The sequence below is a fragment of the Oryctolagus cuniculus genome, chromosome 15, assembly GCF_964237555.1.
Source record: "Oryctolagus cuniculus chromosome 15, mOryCun1.1, whole genome shotgun sequence".
NCBI classification, from domain to species: Eukaryota; Metazoa; Chordata; class Mammalia; order Lagomorpha; family Leporidae; genus Oryctolagus; species Oryctolagus cuniculus.
The window spans coordinates 78,053,257-78,077,558 of record NC_091446.1 but is presented as its reverse complement, the minus strand read 5'-3'; the positions used below and the strand labels follow the sequence as shown (position 1 = coordinate 78,077,558).

Sequence of the window (24,302 nt, the reverse complement as noted above, 5' to 3'; positions counted from 1 at the left end):
AGGGACGGTGGCCTGTTAGAAGAAGGCGGGGAGGGCCTTGAGAAGGGAGGCCAGACAGGCTGACTGGGCCTCCCACAAGGGGGTGACTGCAGGCCCTGTGGAGAGAAGACATAAGCCGTTTGTATATGACACAGGACCACTAAACAGGCAGATTGGTTTTGGAGAGATCCTGAATGGAAGATGGCTTCCCATGTCTGGGGTGGGGGTAGGGATGGGAGTGGGGGTGGGGGAGAGGGGGGAGCAATATGGAGACGAGGCTATGGGTTAGGAAGCTGGTGAGATTACCCAGAAGGGCGACCCCACGCAGAGATGTTTGAAGGCAGGAGCCCCGAGGATGGAGAGGAGGAAGCAGACCCGAGACAGACTCAGGAAGTAAACCTGGTGACCTGTGCTAACTGTTGGTTGTCAGGAGCAGTTGGAGGAGGAGACAGACAATAGGATACCTGGAGGGTACCTGCAATTCACAGAAGGAAAGAATACGGGAGGGAGGGGCCGGTTGCTGTGTCAGCTTCCCGTATCCTAGTGCCTGGTTCAAATCCTGGCTAGGCTTCTAATGGCAGCTTCTTACTCTGGTACACCCTGGGAGGCAGCAGGTGCTGGTCCAAGCACGTAGGTCCCTGCCACCCACATGGAAGACCCAGACTGAGTTTCAGAACCTTGACTTCGGTCTGGCCCAGCCCTGGCTGTTGTGGGCATTTAGGGGGTGAGCCAGCAGATGGAGGATCTCTCAGTCTCTCTCTGCCTTTCAAAAACATTTTAAGAAGAAATATCTGGAAGAATATAGGAGGAGACACAGGGTGGAGAACTCTCACAGTGCCAGCTCCCTATGTAGATGGGATTTGGGACAGCAAGACTGTGCGACTTGTCTTGGAACTGTGCTTCTGATGGTAAACAACCTGCTTTTTCTGTATTCCATGCTTAGCTAGAATGGCATGGGTGAGAAGGGTAGCAGGGGCCGGCGCTGTGGCACAGAGGGTTAACGCCCTGGCCTGAAGTGCTGGCATCCCATATGGCCACCGGTTCTAGTCCCCGCTGCTCCACTTCCAATCCAGCTCTCTGCTATGACCTGGGATAGCAGTAGAAGATGGCCCAAGTCCTTGGGCCCCTGCACCCACTTTGGAGATCCAGAAGAAGCTCCTGGCTCCTGGCTTCCGATCGGCACAGCTCCGGCCATTGCAGTCATCTGGGGAGTGAACCAGCAGATGGAAGACCTCTCTCTCTCTCTCTCTCTCTCTCTCTCTCTCTGTCTCTACCTCTCTCTGTAACTCTGTCTTTCAAGTAAATAAAAATAAATCTTTTTTTAAAAAAAGAAGGGTAGCAGATCAAAAGGGCTTCAAGGCCCCCTACCATCCTGAATTCAGCACTGGACAGTGTATGAGGGTACTTCACAATGTTCATGAGAAAATTGAATTGAAAGATAATATTATTCTGTGCAAAAACAATTTGAAATCCAAGCATAGTTTTTGCCATGAATTTTTTGAAGGCGCCCCCCCCCATGCCAGTTGAGATTCCTTTTATCGCAAGTGACAGAAACCCAATTTAAACAAATTCCAGGTTATAGGAAAAGATAGGCAGAGGACCTTGAGAATGGCTAGATCTAGGAGGTTGGCTTTGTCGTCTCCTGGCTGCAGATGCTCTCCACACAAAATGGGATGGACAGTCTGTCGGCCTCATTTCTCCAGCTCAGCCTTCAGTGAGAGAAGAGAACATCTCTCTCCAAGCTCCAGGTTTTAAAACAATCTGAGAGGGGCTGGCGCTGTGGCATAGAGAGTAAAGCCGCCGCCTGCGGTGCCGGTATCCCATATGGGTGCCAGTTCGAGTCCTGGCTTCTCCACTTCCCATCCAGCTCTCTGCTATGGCCTAAGAAAGCAGTAGAAGATGGCCCAAGTCCTTGGGCCCCTGCACCTGCATGGGAGACCCGGAAGAAGCTCCTGGCTCCTGGCTTCAGATCAGCACAGTTCCAGCAGTTGCAGCCATCTGAGGAGTGAACCAGTGGATGGAAGACCTCTCTCTCTCTCTCTCTCTCTCTCTCTGTGTAACTCTGACTTTCAAATAAATAAATAAATCTTTTAAAAAAAGTGACCAAGTGGCGTGGAGTGGGGCCTCTATGTGGGGCAGTCGGGCAAAACCCTGACAGGTGAGCCTGAGGTTCAGAGCTGTGCATGACACTGGAGATGTAGATGTCCCACAGATCAGCAAAGTAGCTGATCGCCTTGACAAAGTAACGGCAGAGTGTGTTCCATCAGCTCAGGCAACAGACAAACTCGTGACCATTATTCTCAGAGAACCCGTCACATGATGTTCCAGAGATTTCTCTGGGATCCAATGATGAAGTTCCTAGTTACAAAATGGTTTACAAAAGAAAGCAAATCCCAGGACATAACAAGTGCAATTTGCAATTTGTGTGAGTATGCAGACAAGCATGGGGGCGTGCTTCCCGGATCGTGGAAAACATCCATGCAAAACACTTGAGCCAACTGCATACAACCTTCAATTTTTGCCATATTCATCCACCTGCTATGAGCAGCTTACATTGTTTTTAAGTGAAAAGTATGACAGGAAAATTAAAATCCATGCTTCTATCAAAAGTCACATTATCAAGTTTTACTTAGTCATCTACTGATTTCCTCTCTTTTTTTCTTTTAAAGAGTTATTTATTTGTTTGAAAGGCAGAGTTACAGAGAGAGCAGGAGAGACAGAGAGATAGAGAGACAGAGAGAGAGAGGTCTTCTATCCACTCCCTAAACGGTTCACTTTCTAATGGCCATAACAGCCAGAACTGGCCCACGCCGAAGCCAGGAGCCAGGAGCTTCTTCCGGGTCTCCCACACAGGTGCAGGGGCCCATGCACCTGGGCCATCCTCCACTGCTTTCCCAGGCCATTAACAGGGAGCTGGATCAGCAATGGAGCAGCTGGGACTCCAGCAGGCGCCCATAGGGCGTGCAGTGGCTGCAGGCAGGGGCTTAGCCCACTGCACCACAGCACCGGCCCCTGATTCCTCCCTTCACAGCAGGTGTTTGCAGATGTCTGCAGCATCTCTTACCCTGGCCCCGAGCCCTCTGAGCCCCTGCCGCGGCCTCTGCTCTCAAGCCCCATGCCCTTGCTGTGGCGAGAGAGTTCCCTTTATCATCTGGAACACTCTACCCCAAACCTTGGTGTGGTCAGTCTCCTTTCTTTCAGGCCTCAGCTCACAGGTCGCTGCTTCACAGAGTCTTCTCTGACCACCAGATCGAAAGGAACTCATCAGGATCGGTGATGTGGTGCCATGGGTTAAGCTAGGGCTTGCAATGCTGGCATCCCGTATTGGAGTGTCAGTTTGAGTCCTAGCTACTCCACTTCCAATCCAGCTTCCTGCTCATGCGCCTGGGAAGGCAGCAGAAAATGGCCCAAGCACCTGGCCCCCTGCCGTTCATGTGGAAGACCAAGATGGGAGTTCCTGGCTCCTGGCTTCAGGTCATTTGGGGAGTGAACCCGTGGATGGAAAATCTTGTTCTCCCTTTCCCTCTCTCTGTTGCTCTTTCAAATAAGTAATTTTTTTAAGTAGCTTATCCCTTGCCAGCACATTGTCCTGTTTTATGTTCCCATAGCCCTTGCTATCTCAAATTCTATTGCTTATGCATTACTGTTCATTGCCCAACTCTTCCCTGTAAAGTGTAAGCTCTACCAAATCCAGGGACCTCGTCCGTGTAGTCATCTTCCACACTGCAGCAGAGCCAAGCCCCTCAGGGAATGCCGATGGCATGGAAAGCCCTGCAGAGGGTCCCCCAACGTAGATGGTTTGATTTTATTTATTTATTTATTTTTATTTTTTGACAGGCAGAGTGGACAATGAGAGAGAGACAGAGAGAAAGGTCTTCCTTTGCCGTTGGTTCACCCTCCAATGTCTGCCATGGCCAGCGTGCTGCAGCAGGCGCACTGCGCTGATCCGATGGCAGGAGCCAGGAGCCAGGTGCTTCTCCTGGTCTCCCATGGGATGCAGGGCCCAAGCACTTGGGCCATCCTCCACTGCACTCCCTGGCCACAGCAGAGAGCTGGCCTGGAAGAGGGGCAACCGGGACAGAATCTGGTGCCCTGACCGGGGCTAGAACCCGGTGTATTGGTGCCGCAAGGCGGAGGATTAGCCTAGTGAGCCGCGGTGCTGGCCAGACGGTTTGATTTACGACTTTTCCCTCTTGCCCCTTTACGATGGTGCAAGAGGGATGTGTGTTCAGTAGAGACCATACTTTGGATTTTGAATTTGGGATCTTCCCCGGGCCGGCCACACACAATGCAGTCCTCTCTCCTGAAGTCACAAGGGCCAGCTTGGTAGCTTAGGTGCATTCCGTACATTTTCAACTTAGGATGGGTTTGTCAGGGTGTGACCCCATTGCACACTGAGGAGCATCGGTGCTGCCCGGGTTGTCTGAATGGCTTCAGTGTATATGAGTGGAACCCAGGGAGAGATTATTGGACATTGGGATTGTCCCAGGAAAGCCTAAACTGATACTTCAGGCAGTGTTTCCAAACTCGAGCTCCATATTCTGTGCTCACATAAATTAAACAGCTTTGTTGAGGGACCGAGGACTCATACAGCTTGCTTTTGTGCATTGCAGATCTTTAGGGTGAACAGCTTATGCAGTTATGGCCCCGAGTGTACTGCATTCAGAACCCGTTCTCTGTGCATGCCATTATCATTAATGAGTCCAAGTCCAGAGGGCGAGCGAGCAAGAGAGCACTCCCATCTATTTGTTCACGCCCATCTTCAATGGCTGAGACTGGGTTGAGGCTAAAGTTAGAAACCAGGGCACCCAAGTACTTGAACCATCACCTGTTGGCTCGCAGGGTACGCTCCTGGAGTCAGGAGCTGGAGCCAGGCATCGAGCCCAGGCGCTCCAATGTGGGACACGAATGCCTCAACCAGCATCTTAACTGCTAAGCCAAATGCCTGCCCCTAGTGCAGTATGAAATAGTCAAAATATTTCTCCTTAGAACCAATCTGACACGTCAGTTATCCCTCTTGATTTGTGGATACCAGCCCTCCTAAATGCCGCGAGAGCAGAGGGGTTTTTGTTTTGTTTGATGTATTATACTCACGTCGTATTCTCAGTATCCAGAGCGCCGGATGGCACCTAGTAGGTGCTCAGTGAGCATTTGTTGAAAGAGTAAATGAGCCACTTCCATGCTGCCCTCTGGTCCTCAGTGAAGAGTGCAGAAACTCTGGTGCAAATTCTGATTCCTCTGGTTCATCTTTCTGGGCCACCTGTATTACTGATTATCTCTGCTGATTTTCCCAGCGACTCTTCGGCGGAGGAGTTGGGAAAATGAAGTAGGAACGAGAGCTTTGTGTTCCCACTCCACTCTACGCTTGGCAATAATAACCAGCACTGGTACTGCAAATTTTCTTCCAGAACTTCTTGCATTTGGCTCTCAAAAAAGAGGGATCTATAGGCAGATGCTATTACCTCCATTTTCAGGTAGATAAACAGGCTTAGAGAGACGCTCCCAGCACCACTCAGGTGGTATTAAATAGCCTCCAACTGAGGCCCGGCCTTATCAAGGCAAAGCCCACGTTGATTCCTGGCACCTGCTGCCTCCCAAGAGGTTTGTGTGTTTGGTGGAATCCACTGTCCCTTTCCAGGCTTTGTTCCCACATCTGGAAAAGACCTAGACACCTGTTTAGACCCCTTCCAACTTTAAATGCTCCAACTCAAGGAGGGTTTTTTCATCATGAGCTGTTTAAAAAATTGCTGTAAGCTTTAAGAAGCACTAACACAACAAGGTTTTATTTCTATTGGTAATTCCACTGCACGTTCAAAATCTGAGTCAGGTGCTAAAAATTAAACATTAAGATATTTTGCTCTTTATTTGGAAGTAAGGCCTAGAAACAGAATGCCTTGAAAAAGAATGAATTGGTTTTCCTAAGGATCTTCATTATTTACTAAAAAAAAAAAAAATGCCACCAAAGGATTTCATTCTCAGCTTGCTTGAAAACTAATGATATGGAAGGAAATGCAGCAGCTTTTAAAGAAATGAAGCCATTTAGAGCACAATGAAAATAAATCAATCTGAAATATTTGCCCACCAAGTAGGTCACCAAACAAAACTTTCCAAACATAAGAGGATGCATGGATTTCCAAGACATTTTTTTTGCCCCCAAATAAATTTATCTTTCAATTCCATGTTCCTTATACTTTAAAGTACACCCCTGTGAGGCAAGGCCTGGTCTTCAGTTCATTATTCATCTGGTAAATCCCCTTTGCACGCCAAACACCTGCACTATTCCCACATGCCTCCTTGTTTTATAAAGGAGATTCAACCTCTGTTGAGCACCAGAAAAGTCATCTTCTACTGGGATGCTTTGTTTTGTCTCCAACTTTTATCTGTGGCCATGTAGAAGTAAGCTGCTTCCCATGTCACGTGAAAAAAACTTGACACAGCAAACTCCGCACTTGCACATCCTTTTTGGGGTTTTATTTTGCTAAAAAGTAGAATTCACACGAGCAAAAGGAAAAAAAAACATGCAAAAATCTTTTAGCATACACCTCTAATGTGCTACATTCCACTTCTGAAATCTTGGCCAAAAAAAAAAATCCAAAAAAAATTCCAAAACAAGAGTGCATGGGTTGAAAAGTTAACATTATAAAAGCTAGATTCCTAACACAGTGCAGCAACAAGTCACTCAGTTGCAAAAAGTTAATGTTTATAAATGCTAAATTCATGTCAACAGTGAGGAGACTTGCAGATCCCAAGCACTCTCCCCACCTCCGACCACTAAGAACGGGCGTTTGGTGCTGCGGGACTTCCGTGATGTCAACTTGAAGACCACCTTCATCCCGACGACACAACAGACTCAGACACCGAGCGAACCACACTCAGAACTACTTCCTGTTCCTGCTACCTTTCAAATGCTTTGTTTGTTTCTTTAGTAAACAAGGGTTCGGCGGAATCCACTTCAGCTCTCAGACACTGGAAACACTGATGCGAGAAAGGACTTGGGTGAAGCTACCCTGTGAGATAGCTCGGCTTGCTTTTTAAGGAGCGTGTATTTTTTTTTTAAATGATGGTGTGGAGGGGTGTGTGTGTGTGTGTGTGTGTGTGTTGGGGCGTGTGGGTTGCATGACCTTTAAAAAGAGATGTTGGAAACTCTAGGGGATGGTTTTCTTCTTGACTCAAGAGTAGGCTCTGAGCATTTAACAGATTATTTTTGGAGAAAACCCACCTAGAGCCCTTGCACAGTCTGCAACCTCCTCATGCCCGTGTCTTTGACCTTTCCAAAAATCAGAGGCTGCTTCAAGGTGTTTGTGTGCCTCTCCCGACAAATCCCAAGGCAGTGCCCCGTGCTTAGCTTTCACTTCCTCAAATGTAAGGAAGGGCCCTGGGGTGGGAACTGTTTATGTCCACCAAGAGCTTTCAGGGGCTTCCTGGGGGAGGCTGGTGGCTTCACATTTGTCAAAAAAAAAAAAAAAAAAAAAAAAAAAGGCAGGCTTCCACTAGGGACACAGCCCACCTAGGTAGGCTGGCAGTCTCCTGGAAGCCACAGTTCTCAGAAATGAAACACAGAGTTCTAATGCATTCCGGTAAAACATTTCAAACGTGCAAAGACAAAAAAAAAAAAAAAGTCCAAAACTGGAGCGAGGAGAGAGCAGCAGTGAGTGGGCAGCGCGGCCAAGTGCTGTGCTCCAATGAGACACCTCCACGTATCCACGTACTCGGCCTGCTGCAGGGGTGCTAACAGCGCTTCCCAACCAGGATGGCAGCTCGGGCCGCGGGGAGACACTTACCCACCTCAGATGGGCACCCCTACAGGCAAGGAGCTCACGCCGGCCCCCCTGTGTGCTCCAACACAGACCAAAATCACCGCGCACGCTTCCAACACACAGGCCAAAATGGTCACCGTGGGGGCTGTCAGTCCCTCCTTTCCTTCCAGCAGCTGCCACGGTCACACATAGACCTGTGCAGAGGCCGGCGCGGCCCTGCAGGTTCTGCCCGCTCCTTTGTTCTCGCTCAAGTTGGCAGGAAGTCAGGGAGCTCTTTCCCGACCCAGGGTCTGGCACGGTTTGGCCTCTTCTGGCATCATCCCTGTCCGGGACACTGTCTCGCTCTGCTTATCCACAGGCCACTCAGCCTGTCGCGGAGTGGGCGTGGGGTGCTGAGGTGGATGTTACGGGGGAGCAGTCAGACTGGGGGTGTGTGAAATGCATGCAGGGGACACTCCCGCTCAGGAACCTCTCAAAGCACAACAAAGGCCAAACAGAACCCCGAGCCTTTGGCAAATGTCCTCTCACCCACTGCAAAGCCAGACTGGAGAAAGCCAATTTCACCCTCCCCAGCACAATTCAAATGGGTGCAAAGCCTCACGGAGCGGGGGACCGTGGGTATCTCACGCCCAGGGAGTGAGAGCTCCGGTCAGCTGCCCAGCGGACCCCCGAGGACAGCTCTGCGGATGCCTGGGCTCCCTTTCCAACTTCTCCAGTCCGTGCGGGGTCTGAGGTCCAATGCGCAGAGGTCGTTCCATGACGCCAGTCGGGGAATAACACTTCCTTTTTTGGCGAGGAAAGCCCGATGGGGCTTAGCTAGCAAGCTCTCAGCTATGGCTCTAAAAATACCCTGCAGCCAGGGTTTGGCACTGGGTCCTGTTTGCCAGAGGACCTCCGAGAGAGAGAGAGAGAGAGAGAGAGAGAGAGAGAGAAACTCCGCAGAACGCTAGGAGTCTCCCACACGCACTGAGCTGGGTCCCCAGGCAGGGGATGCAGGGAACTGCGGCATCGCTCTGGGAAAGTCGCTTTTAGTTTTTCACTTTTGAGTTCTTGGAATTCTGTCCTACACGTTTGAAGTACAACCCCCGTCTTGGATTAATTGCTAGTTTGGTGGAGAATGTTCATTTGGCTTCTAGTCTGAACTATGCAAATACACGATCTGTGTACAGAAGAGAGGACTAAAATTATACTTCAAAAGGGCTCAATCGCTTCCTCCTTCCCTTTCCCCCAAAAAGAAACATCAGCCTCCGAATCCACGGTTGCCAGCAGCAGGAGCAGCTGCGAGCCTCGCCCGCATGGGACACCCTCGGCTCCTACACGTTGATGGCGTGAGCATGCTTCTTGCACAGCGGCTTGTCCTTCTTGGAGTAGAACGGCTGCCCCTCCAGGTTCACGTGGCAGACCTGGGACAGAGAACAGAGCGGCGTGAGAGGGGCCTTGAGGGTGCACGGTGCGGGGGTGGGGGACGTGAGCGGAGGATTTCAGTCACCCCTTTAAGGAAATGCACTGTCACTCACAGCCAGCCCAGAGAAAGGGCAGCGGCCTGTGCTCCCACGACAAATTCTTGTTCTTTCAATTTCAGAGAAAGGTGTGTGTGTGTGTATAATATATATATACCCATCTCCTGGTTTACTCCCCCAATGCCCGCAATGGCTGGACTTAGACCAGGTCAAAGCCAGGAGCTGGGAACTCCATCCAGATCTCCCACATGAGTGGCAGGAACTCAATGAACCATCCCCTGCTGCCTCCCAGGGTCCACATTAGCAGGAAACTAAAACCAGGAAGGAAGTCGGGACTCAAACCTAGAAACTCCAATATGGGATGTGAATGTCTTAAACAGTGTCTTAACTGCTAAGTCAAATGCCTGCCACCCCCTCCCCATTATAAATTCTTAATGACTAAAGCAGAGTATGTGGTCAGACTATTTAAAAGTGAATACTTCCAAAGAAGAACACAGAATAAAACTCAAATGAATGAATTACACTTGGTGGTATATGTTGAAGATGATTGATCCATGCCATCTAAAATGTCTAAGAAACAGTGCAAATTCACAAGTCAGCACCCACAGGCAGATTAACATCTAAAGAAAGTCTCTTCAGTAAGCTAGCAAATAGATCAGAAAAAATTATCCTCACTAATAATTAAAAAATAAAATAAAACGTCCCTGAGATACCACTAGATACTTATAAATCTAGCAAAATGAGTAAGACAAAAAACTTCAATGGCTTGTCACCTTTAACCTGCCACAATTCAAGTAAAAAGTGGAAGAAAAAAAAAGACATCTATCAAAATTCAGCAATGACAAAAGGGAATGAGCCTGTATGTGCACTGCTAGGGTCAGGTGAATCGGGTGTTCTGTAGGGGATGTGGCCACACTGAACAAGGGTCATCAGATATGCCCATCCTATAACCTTGTAATGCCACCCTGGAAAATTTTATCTTGCAGAAACTACTCCATAGAAGGAGAAAGCAATGTGTGTTCAACATATGAAAATTGGGGCAGGCACCTGTACCCGATATCGGAGTGCCTGGGTTCAAGTCCTGGATCCACTTCTGATTTTAGCTCCCTGCTAATGCACACCTCGGGGGACAGCAGATGATGCTCAAGTTCTTGGGTCTCTGCCATTCACATGGGGACCTGGACTGAGTTCCAGGCTCCTGGCTTTGGTCTGGCCCAGCATTGGCTATTGAAGGCATTTGGGGAGTGAATCAGTGGGTGATAAATCTTTCTCAGTCTCTCTTGTTCTCTCTCCTTTTCAAAAAAAAATTACTAAACTTCAAAAAATTTAAAAGGAGGGGCCAGCACTGTGGCTAGCAGGTAAAGCCGCCGCCTGCAGTGCCAGCAATCCCATATGGGCGCTGGTTCACATCCCGGCTGCTCCACTTCCAATGCAACTCTCTGGTATGGCCTAGGAAAGCAGTATGGCCCAAGTCCTTGGGCCCCTGAACCTGTGTGGGAGACCTGAAAGAAGCTCCTGGTTCCTGGCTTTGGATCGGTGCAGCTCCAGCCATTGTGGCCAACTGGGGGGTGAACCAATGGATGGAAGACCTCTCTCTCTCTCCCTCTCTCTGCCTCTCCTTCTCTGTGTGTGTAACTCTGACTTTCAAATAAATAAATAAATCTTTTAAAAAATTTTAAAAGGAGCTGGCACCGCGGCTCACTAGGCTAATCCTCTGCCTTGCGGCGCCAGCACACCGGGTTCTAGTCCCGGTCGGGGCACCGGATTCTGTCCCGGTTGCCCCTCTTCCAGGCCAGCTCTCTGCTGTGGCCAGGGAGTGCAGTGGAGGATGACCCAAGTGCTTGGGCCCTGCGCCCCATGGGAGACCAGGATAAGCACCTGGCTCCTGCCATCGGATCAGCGCGGTGCGCCGGCCACAGCGCGCCGGCCATTGGAGGGTGAACCAACGGCAAAGGAAGACCTTTCTCTCTGTCTCTCTCTCTCACTGTCCACTCTGCCTGTCAAAATAAATAAATAAAATAAAATAAAATAAAATTTTAAAAGGAAAGAAAGTTATCTCAAATTTCTCTTAAAAGGGAGATGATTAAGTTTTTATGGAGCATTTTCCCAATAGAATGTCACCATGAAAAAGGATAAATCAAATATGGAAAAATCTGTGCAGGAAAACATTATATGAAAAAAAGAGACAAAATTATATACCCCCTGATGACAACCTAAGAATGCAGTTTGAGGCTGGAAACATCTCAAGAGAAGGAAACTAATATTTCTCTTTTTTTAAGGATTTATTTTATTCATTTGAAAGGCAGACTTATAGAGAAACAAGGAAGGAAAGAGATTTTCCGTCCTCTAGTTCACTCCCCAAATGGCCACAACAGCCAAGGCTGGGTCAGGCTGAAGCCAGGAGCCTGGAACTCCATCCAGGTCTCCTACAATGGTGGCAGGGACCCAAGGACTTGGGCCATCTTCCACTGCCTTTCCAGATGCATTAGCAGGAAGCTGGATTGGAAGTAGAGCAGCCAGGGCACAAACTGGTGCCCACATGATGCTAGTATAGCAGGTGACAGATTAACCCACTGCACCACAATGCTGGCCCAGGGATCTTCTGAGGCCACCGTGGCACAAGCAGAATGCTAGATACTCTCTATTCACAATCTTAAAGACCTTAGAGGGTAAGATGTGCCTTTACCACATTTCACAGTGGAAAAGCTGGACTCAGTCCAAATGTCTTGCTTATATCACAGATGTAATAACATGCAGAGGTAAGATTCCCTGTCCAGGGGCCAGCACTGTGGCATAGCAGGTAAAGCTGCCGCCTGCAGCGCTGGCATCCCATATGGGCGCCGGTTCAAATCCTGGCTGCTCCACTTCCAATCCAGCTCTCTGCTATGGCCTGGGAAAGCAGAGGAAGATGGCCCAAGTCCTTGGGCCCTTGCACCCACGTGGGAGACCCAGAAGAATCTTCTGGCTCCTGGCTTCAGATGGTCGTTGCGGCCATCTGGGGAGTGAACCAGCAGATGGAAGACCTCTCTCTGCCTCTCTGTAACTCTGTCTTTTGAATAAATAAATTAATTAAAGAAAGAGAGAGAGAAAGAGAAAGAGAGAGAGAGAGAGAGAGGGAAAGAAAGAAAGAAAGAGAGAGAGAGAGAGAGAGAGAGAGAGAGAAAGAAAGAAAGAAAGAAAGAAAGAAAGAAAGAAAGAAAGAAAGAAAGAAAGAAAGAAAGACTGACTCTGTCCAGGTCTATAAGACTTCAGGCCTATGCTGATTTTTCTCAGAGCTCCGAGCAGACGGGGGCCGTGTTTATATGAAACCACTCTGACTTAACGGTTTGCACAGAGGGAGCCCTCTGAGTGTGTTAGACCACCATGAGGGCATATGCGCTGTGCTGCCATCAGAAGGAGTGGTGCAGGTGGAGTCCCCACTTTGGGGCAGCAGCGGTGACAGGGAAATCATCCTTCTGAGCTGAGCTGAGCAGGTGTCAGTGAGCACAGGTTCAGCCCAAGAGAACTGGAAAGGAGAGGGGCACTGAAGGCCCCAGGTGCAAGTCCCTGCTGGTACAGCTGGGGAGGTCGTATCCGGGCTCACACAGGGCTGCCAGCAGCACCTGGGAGCCAAACAGCTGGAAAGGGTCTGAAAACACCGCAGGTGCATGCCGTGACGCTGAGTATGACCAGGTGCTATGGGTGCATGTGGTTTGTCCCTCAAGGGTCCATACCCTTGATGCCTGGTCCCCAGCATGGTGACATTGGAAGGTGACGGGACCTTGAAGAGGTGGAGCCTGATGGAAGTCAGGTCAATTAGCAGCCTGACCTCTAAAGGGATTAGGCTGGTTCTTGCTCGGTCTGGCTACTTCCTGAAAGAGCCTGTTAGAAAAGCCTCAGCCTCGTCCTCCCGGGTCCCTCTCTTGCTCCCTGTCTGGTTTCAGTTCCCTCACTCCCCACACATGGGCTCCCTCGACTGCCATCTCTCTTGACGTGATGCAGCCAAGGAAGGACCCCTGATGCCAGGGCCATGCCTTTGAACCTCCAGAACTGTGTCAGATAAACCTCTTTGCTTTGCAAAGCCAGCCTGTCTTGGGCATTTCATTATAGCAACGAAAAGCTGAGTGACACACCAGGCTCTCACGGCGGCATCTGACTGCCGGTGACAACGGGGAGACAAGTCTGAGAAGGTGGATGCCCCAGATCTAACTCCAGGAAGACAGAAAGGAAGCCCTGGAGAGAGTCGGCAAAGAGCTGCCCTGGTCTGGGACAGAGCTGGCTGCTTGTGAGAACTTCCTGATGATTCAGACTGGGGAGGGTGATGGGGGACTGAAGGAGGAGAGAGAAGAGCCTCAGAGGTGGCTAACGAATGGGTAGGATCAGGCTGAGAGCAGGGACCCCCAGGGATTCGTGCGCAGCATGGTGCCCCAAGGGGCAAGGTGGTTCCAGGCGGAGGAGACGCCAGCCTACCTGATGCAGATAGATAGCAGGCATGACGCAATCCCTCAGGCTCTACGGCCAGGTGGGTGGGTCTGCTGGGCAGTGCTATAGGCCTCCCTCCCCTGACTGGCTCCAGGTCTCTGGAGCTTACTTATGAAATCAGCCGGAACCACCCCAGCTGTAGTGCCTGCCTCTGTGGTCTCTCTCTAGGACGGATGCTGTTGGCACTCTCAGCCCAACAGAGCTGGCTCCAGGGAGCAGGCCCAGGCTCATCTTTGCCACAGCTCCCTCTCCACGCAGCACAGCCTTCTCATCCATCTGCCCTTGGACAACAGCTCATCGATGCCTTTGTCTTCCTGGATCTCTGCCAAGTCTCTTGGATCCTTCTAGAAGGTGGGAGACCAGACTTGCAGGCAGTGTCTCAGGATCAGACAAGCCATGGCTTGAATGTAAGGGCCAGAGAATCCTATGCTCTGCCTGGCTGGGCTGTAGCTCTGCAGGGAACAACCCCAAAGCCAGAGTATTTATCTCTCCACCATGCTGGAGGAGAGATACTTCAAGGACCCTAAAAGGCAACCGGAAATCTGTTCAAAGAGCTAGAAAATTGGAGTGTTAAGGGGTTGAATGTGTCCCTCAAAATGCATATGTTGAAGCCCTAACCCCCAGTATCTGTAGCTTTCCCAGCACGGGGACATAGCAGTGACCTACTTGGAAACAGAGTCTTTGTAGATGTAAGTAAGATGTGAATTGAGATGGAACGTGATGGCTCCCTCACTTGTTAGGACCAGTGGCCTCCTAAGAGCAGCACACAGAGACAGACACGCATGCAGAGAAGGCCAAAGACACAAAGCAGGAGCCAGCACATGATGACAGGCAGAAACGGGAATTATGCAGCTGCAGGCCAAGGAGACCACCAGAAGCCAGGAGAGCGCGCAGTGCCCTGGTCAGCACCCCGGTTTAGGGTTCCAGGGCTTCTGAACTGTGGCTTAAGCCTTAGGTCGTCATGGCGGCCTTCACAAAACAATGCAGAGAGTGATTACCACGCATCTCATGAATGGTGGGGGCAGAGGGAAGTGTGGGACCAAAGGTAAGCGGCGGCAGACTCTGTGACTGGGGTTGTCTTATGTCCTAAGTCTTCCATGGATTATTCAAGTTTAAACTGCACAGGTGGAGTCAGTGCTTAGCCAGGTGGTTCAGATGCTGGTGTCCAACATAGAGTTTGAGTCCCAGCTCTGACTCCTGACTCCAGCTTCCTGCTAGTGGAGATCCTGGGAGGCAGCAGTGATGGCTCAAGTAACTGGGTTCTTGCCACTCATATGGGAAACTTGATGAGCTCCCAGTTCCCGGCTCCAGCCTCAGTCCAGCCCCAGCTGTCGCAGGCATTTGGGGATTGAACCAGTAGATCGAGGAGCTCCCTCTCTTCCTCTTAAATCAATTGATTAATTTAATTAAAAATATTTTGTACATTCCTGAAAATTATCATGGGCAACTCTGGTCAAAAATAAAATAGTAGGGGCCAGGCATCTGGCCTAGCTGCTAAGGCCCTGGTTGGGGCATCTGTATCCCATATATGAGTGCCTGGGTTCATGTCCCAGCCCTGTTTCCAATGCCCACCTCCAGCCCATGTGCACCTTGGGAAGTGTCAGATGATGACTCAAGTACTTGGGTCCCTGCCACCCATGTGGGAGACTTGGATTGACTTCCTAGCTCCCAGCTTCAGTCTAGCCCAGTCCTAACTGGTGCAGGCATTTGGGGAATTAACAATGGATGAGGGCTGTCTCTGTCTCAAATAAAGAAGTTAACTAACTTAAAAGCCCGTAGTAGCACATGAATTTTCCCAAATACGATTTAGAGATGGGCTTTATCGGGAATGACGATCCCCCTCCAACCCAGAGTCTACGTGTCAGTAGGCTCACTGTTGGGTTCTCCCCACACCCCAGCCCAAAGTCCTCAGAAGGAAAATGCCAATCTCATGGTGAGAATGACCCAGCTGTTCAGCAGAAATAATTCGCACGCAGTTAATAGTTAACCCAGGGCTCATTTCCTGACAGCTGTATATCAGCAGCAGGACAAGTGAGGAAAATAAACTGATACTCGGTCTTACTTTCTAAAGGTTCTATCAAGAGAAACCTTTGGGGGCTGGCATTGTGGTGCAGGGGGTTAAGCTGCTGCTTGCGATGCCAGTGTCTCATATCAGAGCATAGGCTGGAGTCCCAGCTGCTCTGCTTCTGATTCAGCTCCCTGTTAATGTGCCTGGGAAAAGACAGCCCGAGAGCTTGAGCCCCTGCCACCCAACGTGGGAGACCCAGATGGAGTTTCTGGCTCTTGGTTTCAGTCTGGCCCAGGCCCAGCCATTGTAGCCATTTGGGGAGTGAACCAGTGGATGGAAGATTCTCTGTCTCTTGCTCTTTCTGTCACTCTGCCTTTCAAATATATAAATAAAACATCAAAAGAGAGAGAGAGACCTTATACCAGTTAGTGTTCATGGTGAAAATTGGGAGGGAAATCTTTAAATCATTTGTACCTGAAGCAATGTGTAACCATAGGAAGCCACCTGCCCTCCTTGCAAACCAGGCACCATTTGCTGCCCTATCAGGAGCTTTGCTGCTGAGACAAGCTTCTTGGTTTGCCAAATCCTAGAACGTTCTGTTGTCCACAATGAAATGGAAAGTAACAAGGCAACACTGGTTTATAAATAGTGATTAGTAGTGAAACTTTGTTTCACGGACATATCAAGGCATCATAATATTTGCCAGCCCTTAAAAATGATCAGAGGGGTGGGCATTTGGCACAGTGGTTAAGACGCCACATGGGAGGCCCACATTCCATATTCGAGTGCCTGGGTTCAAGTCCTAGCTCTGCTTCCCATGCATGCTTCCTGCTAATGTGCGCCCTTGGAAGCAGCAGGTGATGGCCCAAGTGCTCGGGTCCCACATGGGAGATCTGAATTGAATCCCCAACACCTGGCTATGGCCTGGTCCAGCCCCATCAGTTATGGGCACTTGGGGAGTAAACCAGCAGATGGGAGATCTCTGTCTTTCTTGTCTCTGCCTCTCCCTTTCCTCCTTTCAAATAAAATAGATAAATAAAAATTTTTAAAGAAGCAGACACATTAAAAATCCCTAACAGAGTGCAGGAGTTGCAAGAGATGTCAAGAGTTGGTCATCTCCTCCCTCCCCACCCCCACTCGCACCCCCACCCCCTTACTCCCTCCTGCTCGCTTCTCATACCGCACAGATGAAGCAGGTGTCATGCCAGGTATGCCCCAGCGCTTCGATGAACTTGTCACCAGCCTCCACAGGGAAATCGCAGCCATGACACTTGGTGCTGAACAGATTGATATAGTCTGCAAAGAAAGGCAGAGTGAGGAGCAGGCTCCCAGGCAGGCAGGGAGGAGCAGCCCAGCCACACGGACCCAAGGCCAGGACACCCCCCAGTCAAAGGCTGGGGCCCAGTGAGTGAAGCCCAATGAGTGGTTTGGCATCTCACAGACAAAAAACTCTGTTATAGGACTGATTTCTCTCCCCTGTTCCCAATCATCTGCCCTGGAGTTAGTCACCCCCTTGTGCTGGTGCAGAAAGAAGGGCTGGGCTCAACCCCGGCTCGGTGAAGGAATTGTTCAAAACCAGGCCACGTCATCTAACTTCTCAGGGCCTCGATGTGCCCGTCTTATCATGAGAATAACTACAGAACCAGACCCGCGGAGCAGGTGGAATCGGATAATGTGCCTGAAGTGCTCGGCGCACACCAGCAAGCCCGTTGGTTCCTCTCTGAAAGTCTTCCCAAGGAATGAAAGGACGGCGGGGAGCTGGGATTCGAGTGCCTACTGCTTCTTGGTTAATCCTCACAGCAGCTCTGTGGAGAGAGGACCGGCCCACCGGAAAGACGAGAAAACTCGCTGGGGAGGCTCCATCACTCTAGATAGCAGGAGCAGCGGCAGGCCTGGGGGACTCCGGAGTTCATCTTCCGCGCAGGACTGTATGCTGTCTCCAGCTCCTCATCTACTTGCCACTGGGCTTTGAAAAGCTGCACTTGCATCTTGCTTACTTTTTCCAATGTACGGCTTCTCCTCTTAGCTTATACTGTATCATGACAGAGTACCTAAGTTCTTCACCAGGCACAAGTGCATCACCTCCCCGGAGCTGAGAAAACAGGGTTGACTCCTTCAGGAAGTCGCTGCGGGGGTCCGGCTCGGTCTGTCCAAGTGTACTAGAGTGCAATGCACCCCCACTCACTTCTCTGTCATTGCTCCTGAGCAGTCCCTCTCACACCTGTGCTCTCTCTTACACTTCCACGCCTCTGTATAAACCACCTTTTGGGCTTGGAAAACTCTCCCCACTTTTTCTACCAGGATCTCTGCAGTCTTTTGGGTTTTGGGCCTGGCTTCTTTCTGGGGAATACTCATCCCCCCACCTCAACCAGGAGAGAAGAGATGGCCTTCCTGAGGGCTTCCCTTTCCTTCCTTCCTCTCTTCCTTCCGCCCATCCTTCCTTCCGTCCATTCATACCTCCTTCCTTCCTTCTTTTCTTCCATCCATTCACCCACACACTCATCCATCCATTGATCTACCCATCATCCACCTATCCACCCATCCACCCATCTACCCACCCATCCATCCACCCATCCACCCATCCATCATCCATCCATCCACCCACCCATCCATCCACCCACCCATCCATCCATCCACCCACCCATCCATCCATCCACCATCCATCCACCTACCCATCCATCCACCCACCCACCCATCCACCCACCCATCCATCCATCCACCCATCCATCCACCCACTCACCCATCCATCTACCCATCCTCCCATCCATCCACCCATCCACCATCCACCCATCCATCCATCCATCCATCTACCCACCCATCCATCCACCCATCCATCTACCCATCCACCCATCCATCCACCAATCCACCATCCACCCATCCATCCATCCATCCATCTACCCACCCATCCATCCACCCATCCGTCCATCCATCCATCCACCCACCCATCCACCCATCCACCCATCCACCCATCCATCTATCCATCCACCCATCCACCCATCCACCCATCCATCTATCCATCCATCCACCCATCCATCCACCCATCCATGCACCCATCCATGCACCCATCCATCCATCCACCCATCCACCCATCCATCCACCCACCCATCTACCTACCCACCCATCCATCCATCCACCCACCCATCTACCTACCCACCCATCCATCCATCCACCATCCACCATCCACCCATCCATCTTTCCTTCCTTCCACTCACTCATTCATCCACCCACCTACCACCCTGTCTCGCTTGCTTGCTTCCTTCTTCCTTTCCTCTATCCACCCAGCCACCCATTTGTCAATATCCACTCCGCCACCCACCATCTCTTGACTGTTCATGTACATGCTACATGAGAGATTTGCTCAAGGATATTGAGGGTAGAGGCCCTGTCATGACTGGCACACGTTCAACACATATTTGACAGGTACAAGATGAATGAGAACAAAGAAATGTTTAAAACAATCTTAGTAAATAGTGATTCCTTCTCCTGCTGGTTTTCCACAGATTAAAACTTTATAATGGCTTGAATATTTTTCTGGAATGTTTAGTCTCATCCTCTGGTTGATCTTTCTGTTTAAACTTGATTCTGTATGATCTGGACAATTGTCACTTTGTTTAAAAGTTGGTAGCACAACCTGCCACCCACGTGGAAGACACAGATGAATTTCTGGCTCCCGGCTTCTGTCTGGCTCAGCCCTGGCTATTGTAGGAACTTGGTGGGGAGTAAATCAGCAGATGAAAGATTTTTCTCTCTGTCTCTCTCACACTCTGCCTTTCAAATAAATAAACAAGCAAATGTTAAAAAAAAAACTGTTAGCACAAGCCTGACCCTGATATATGTTTTTAAAGTTGCTATTTTTACTCCATTTATTCTACAAAAGGAGAATGCATCTGGTGTTGCGTTAAGCCAGTGCGTGGGCTTTTCCCACCAGGAACATAATCTAGCTCCTTGTTTATTTATTTCTTCCTTTATTTCTCCCTGTAGGTCTTTATAATTTTCTTTGACTAACTCTCTTATGTCCCACATTGAATTAATACCCTTGTATTTAATGGATTTTATTGCTATTGTAAAAGATTTTCCATCTATCAGGTCACAGACGCTCTGTCTGAAAGAGCGCTCGGTGTTTTTCTAGAGCAATGGTTCTCAAACCTTGGAATCCCGTGGAGGGTTTCTCAAGACCCAGCTGCTGACCTCCACACCCTGAGTTTCTGATTCCCTAGTTCTGGGGTGGGGCCTAAAGAGTTGCATTTCTAACCAGTTCTCAGGTGATGTGGATGCTGCTTGTCCTGTCCACACTTTCAGAAACGTTTCTCATCGCAAACCTAACTGGGTATCAAAGTCACCCGGGCAGGGCAAGATGCCCCTACAAAATTCTGCTTCTATAGATCGAGAATAGGTCTGGGAATTTATCTCCTCTCTCACTTTCAAAGCTCCCTGGGTAATTGAGATGCCCTGGCAGGCTTGGGAACTGCTGGGTGCAGGTCCAGATGTGAGAGCCTGACCCTCCCACCTCTCTTATTTGCATGAAGATCTTAGATTAAAATGTCAGCTCATTTCTTGCAGCCAACTTAAGTCCTTCTGAGCCTAGATGCTATCACTCTGGCTCAGTCTGCAGATTTAAAAGGACTCCCTTCTGCACCTTTCATATTAGTGATAAAAATGATATGATACAGGAACCAGTAACAAATGTTGGCAAGGTGTGGAGAAATTGGAACTCTTGTGTCTTGTTGAAATGAAATGATGCAACCACTATGGAAAATGGTTCAGTTATCTTGAAAAGTCAAAAAAACAGAGCTGCAAGAAGAGCTAGAAATCCTATTCTGGATATGTACCCATAAGAACTGAAAGTAGGGTCTTAAAGAGATATTTGGGGGGCCGGCGCTGTGGTGTAGTGGGTAAAGCCACCACCTGCAGTGCTGGCATCCCATATGGGCTCTGGTTCAAGTCCTGGCTGCTCCACTTCCAATCCAGCTCTCTGCTATGGCCTGGAAAAGCAGTGGAAGATGACCCAAGTGCTTGGGCCCTTGCACCCGCGTAGGAGACCTGGAAGAAGCTCCTGGCTCCTGGCTTCAGATTGGCGCAGCTCTGGCCATTGTGGCCAATTGGGGAGTGAACCAGCGAATGGAAGACCCCTCTCTCTCTCTTTCTCTCTCTCTCTCTGCCTCTCCTTCTCTCTGTGTGTAACTCTGACTTTCAAGTGAATAGATAAATCTTTTTTAAAAAATAAGCCTTTCGCCGGCGCCGCGGCTCACTAGGCTAATCCTCCGCCTAGCGGCGCCGGCACACCGGGTTCTAGTCCCGGTCGGGGCGCCGGATTCTGTCCCGGTTGCCCCTCTTCCAGGCCAGCTCTCTGCTGTGGCCAGGGAGTGCAGTGGAGGATGGCCCAGGTGCTTGGGCCCTGCACCCCATGGGAGACCAGGAAAAGCACCTGGCTCCTGGCTCCTGCCATCGGATCAGCGCGGTGCGCCGGCCGCAGCGCGCCGGCCGCGGTGGCCATTGGAGGGTGGACCAACGGCAAAGGAAGACCTTTCTCTCTGTCTCTCTCTCTCACTGTCCACTCTGCCTGTCAAAAATAAAAAATAAAAAATAAAATAAGCCTTTCTTCTGTATAAATTACCCAATCTCGGCAGTTCTGTTAGAGCGACAGAAGGTAGGCTAGGGCAGGGTATCACTAGGCCATCCCCTGCCTGCGCTTTCTTACTCAAAATGTCATTTCTGAGAAGCTTGATTGTTTTTAGGGGGTGCTCGAGAGAGAGGAGGTGGCGATGTTGGACATCTGTTATTCTTTCATTAAGCTTCAGACACCAACTGTGGCTCATGGCAAGCGATGGGAATTCCACAGTGCTTTTAGCAAATGACTAACAGCAACCTGTGTTGACAGACTAGCACTTTCGTTAATTGCAATCAACACAATATACTCATAAGACAGTGTTACCTTCTCCCTTTTACAGATATGTAAACTGAGGCACAGAGTGACTAAGTGACTTGTTTCAAGTCATTCAATTAACTTTGGAGCTAAAGAGAAAATTCACCAGTACAAGAACCCAAGAAATTTCTGTTGTAGTTTACTATATATAAGGAGGAGAAAGTTTTATTTTGTCTTGCTTTTTCCCTTGAGGAAATGGAATGGCTCCTCCTTTCTGATTTATTTGAGGTTTATTTATTGGGGCTGGCATTGCGGCACAGCTGGTTAAGCCACCACTTGCGACACCAGCATCTCATATTGGAACACAGGTTTGAGTTCCAGCTGCTCTGCTTCCAATCCAGCTCCTTGCTAACGTGCCTGGGAAGGCAGAGGATGAAGATCCAAGTGGTTGGGTCCCTGGCACCCACGTGGGAGATCAGAATGGAGTTCCCAACTTCTGGCTTCAGACTGACCCAGCATTGGCTGTTGTGACCATTTGGGGAGTGAACCAGCAGATTTGTTTATTTGAAAGGCAAAATGTCAGGGAGAAAGAGAAAAGAAGAATAGATATTGCATCTACTGGGTCACTGCACAAATGGCCAAAATAGCCAGGGCTGAACCAGGCTGAAGCCAGGATCTAGACATGCCATCCAGGTCTCCAACGTGGGTGGCAGAAGCCAAGTACTTGTGCCATCATCTCTGCCTCCAAGGTGCATTAGTAGGAAGTTGGATCTGCACTGGAGGTGGCACCCAATCCCAGGCATTCTGGTGTGGACCTAGGATGCAGGCGTCCCAGGCAGTGGCTTAACCCACTGCTCCACAACACTCACTCCTCCGTTCTGAATTTAAAGTAAACTGTGTTTCTCTTTCTGACCTCAACTTCGTTCCCCAGACACTGCAAACTGTCAGTCTTCATACTCAGCTGCTCACTTTCCCTCTGCTGATTTCCCCTGTGTTGGAGTTGCCTGGGCCCCTTCTGAAAGAGGGAGGCTGTGAACACAGGGCTGCGTGAGAGGCCGATGCTCAGCACCCCCAACTCTCTGAATTGACAGTGATTTACCCCGCAGTATCAGACACCAGCCAGCATGGAAGGGTCCAGAGAAACCCTCAATTCAGGGAGTGACAGGAATCTAACCTACAGAACCATGCATTCTGACCAATACAGCAGGAGCAGGGTTGGGGGACTTTCAGGCACAGGCTGCTTTACACACGTGCTTGCCACGGCTCTGTAAGGCAGGTGCTCACCAGGGAGGAGCATGAGGTTCAGAGACGTTCAGTAACTCATGCAGGGCTGCAAAGCCAGCCAGAAGAGGAGCTCAGAATAGGACCTAGGACCGTGGCTTTTCCGAGTAGACCCGGTGGTCTCTGATCAAAATGTTGCAAAAGGTTCCCGGAGCCATTGTAAGATGCCAACTTGTGATCCATGTAAGCCCTAAGCCAGAGACTCTGCCCCCCATCCCAGGAAAGGGACTCAAGGGAGCAGGGGACCTAGTTAACTTACAGCATGTAACAAAAACAAGAATAAACCCCTCTTCCGGAAACAAAGGGCTTCTGGGCCGAATGGGTGCGGCTGGATCCAGGCGGGGGTCCCCCCTCACCAACTCCACCCCCACCCCCGTCACTACAGGGCTTCTCCCTGTTCCTACCTTTCTCGCAGTAGGGCTCCCCGTCTTCCATGTGGAAGAGGCTGTTCCCAAAAGGCTTCTTGCATGCCGCACACACAAAGCAGGTGGTGTGCCATGTTTGCCGCAGGGCGTGCATCACTTCCTGGGGAAAGAGCCTGCGCTCAGGACAGAAAGGAGGGCCTCCCCCTCCAGGCCCTGGCCACCACCTGAGTCTCCCACGAGGGAGAGGACCTGGGCATGCTGAGAAAAGGCCCAGGGGCAGCAGAGGACTGGCCACGTGCCAGGTTCCATGCCTTCTCACAAAAGCTGTCATCCCTGGTCCTCCCATAAACCTCAGGCGAGAGGTCCAGCTTACTCCTGCCATTTGACCAAAGGGGCACGGAGGGGCAAGGCCGCATTCAGGTGAGTGGTGAGGTCAGGCCCATGAAGCAATAACTCGCTCTGCAGACATCTCACAAGCCATGTGGTGCAGGCATATAATCATCTCTTGCTTCAAGTTCATTTGATCCCTGGCTCTTTGGAGGCAGAACGACTCCCTTCTAAGGACAGAGCCCGAGTTGCTTTCTCTCTGTTCTTGGCCTCCTAATGGGAACTCACAATCCTGGGGGAGGAGGAGAAGCTGGTTGGGGGAGATGGGCAAAGATGAGGGTCAGAGTCGCTTACCCCCATGATCTTGGCATTGCACTTGGCGCAGAGTGGGGCAAAGAACTGCTCATAACACCGCTCACAGTAAACGTTGTTCTGCTCCTCCACAAAGCACACGTCTGCCAGGGAGGTCTTGCAGTAGGCACAGTTGAACTCCTCCGGGTGCCAGGAGCGGCCCATGGCTACGAGGAAAGGGCCCCTAGAGAAGCAGAGGGCAGCCGTGAACAAGGCAGCTCCAAACCCTGGGAGCAGGTATTTCAAGAACCCCAGCAGTGTTCACGCGTAACACCGAGTAACTCTGACATCGTGACTGTTCAGTGCAGTGCTGTGAGGGTCCGAGAAAGCTCCCTGCAGAAAAGCGTTCCCTGTTGCATCATAGGAAAGAGAACGAGGAAACAAGTCCCACCTGTCCATGGCAGGTGACGCATGAACATGCAGAGGATTAAGTCACCCCCTGCCAACGCT

General features: G+C 50.2%; 1 protein-coding gene across 7 annotated transcripts in view; it reads right to left on the bottom strand.

The window, feature by feature from the left end:
• Positions 1–6,428: 6,428 nt before the first annotated feature.
• LDB3 (LIM domain binding 3) overlaps positions 6,429–24,302 on the bottom strand; it is a 62,226-nt gene continuing 44,352 nt past the window's right edge. For all 7 annotated transcript variants that reach the window (XM_070057993.1, XM_002718353.5, XM_002718354.5 and 4 more), the window contains 4 exons: positions 23,856–24,036; positions 23,214–23,334; positions 16,846–16,961; positions 6,429–9,139 (listed from right to left, as the gene is read on the bottom strand). In XM_070057993.1, the coding sequence (XP_069914094.1) occupies positions 9,050–9,139; positions 16,846–16,961; positions 23,214–23,334; positions 23,856–24,036 (508 nt within the window). In that variant the 3' untranslated portion in view covers positions 6,429–9,049. The remainder of the gene's footprint in view (positions 9,140–16,845; positions 16,962–23,213; positions 23,335–23,855; positions 24,037–24,302) is intronic.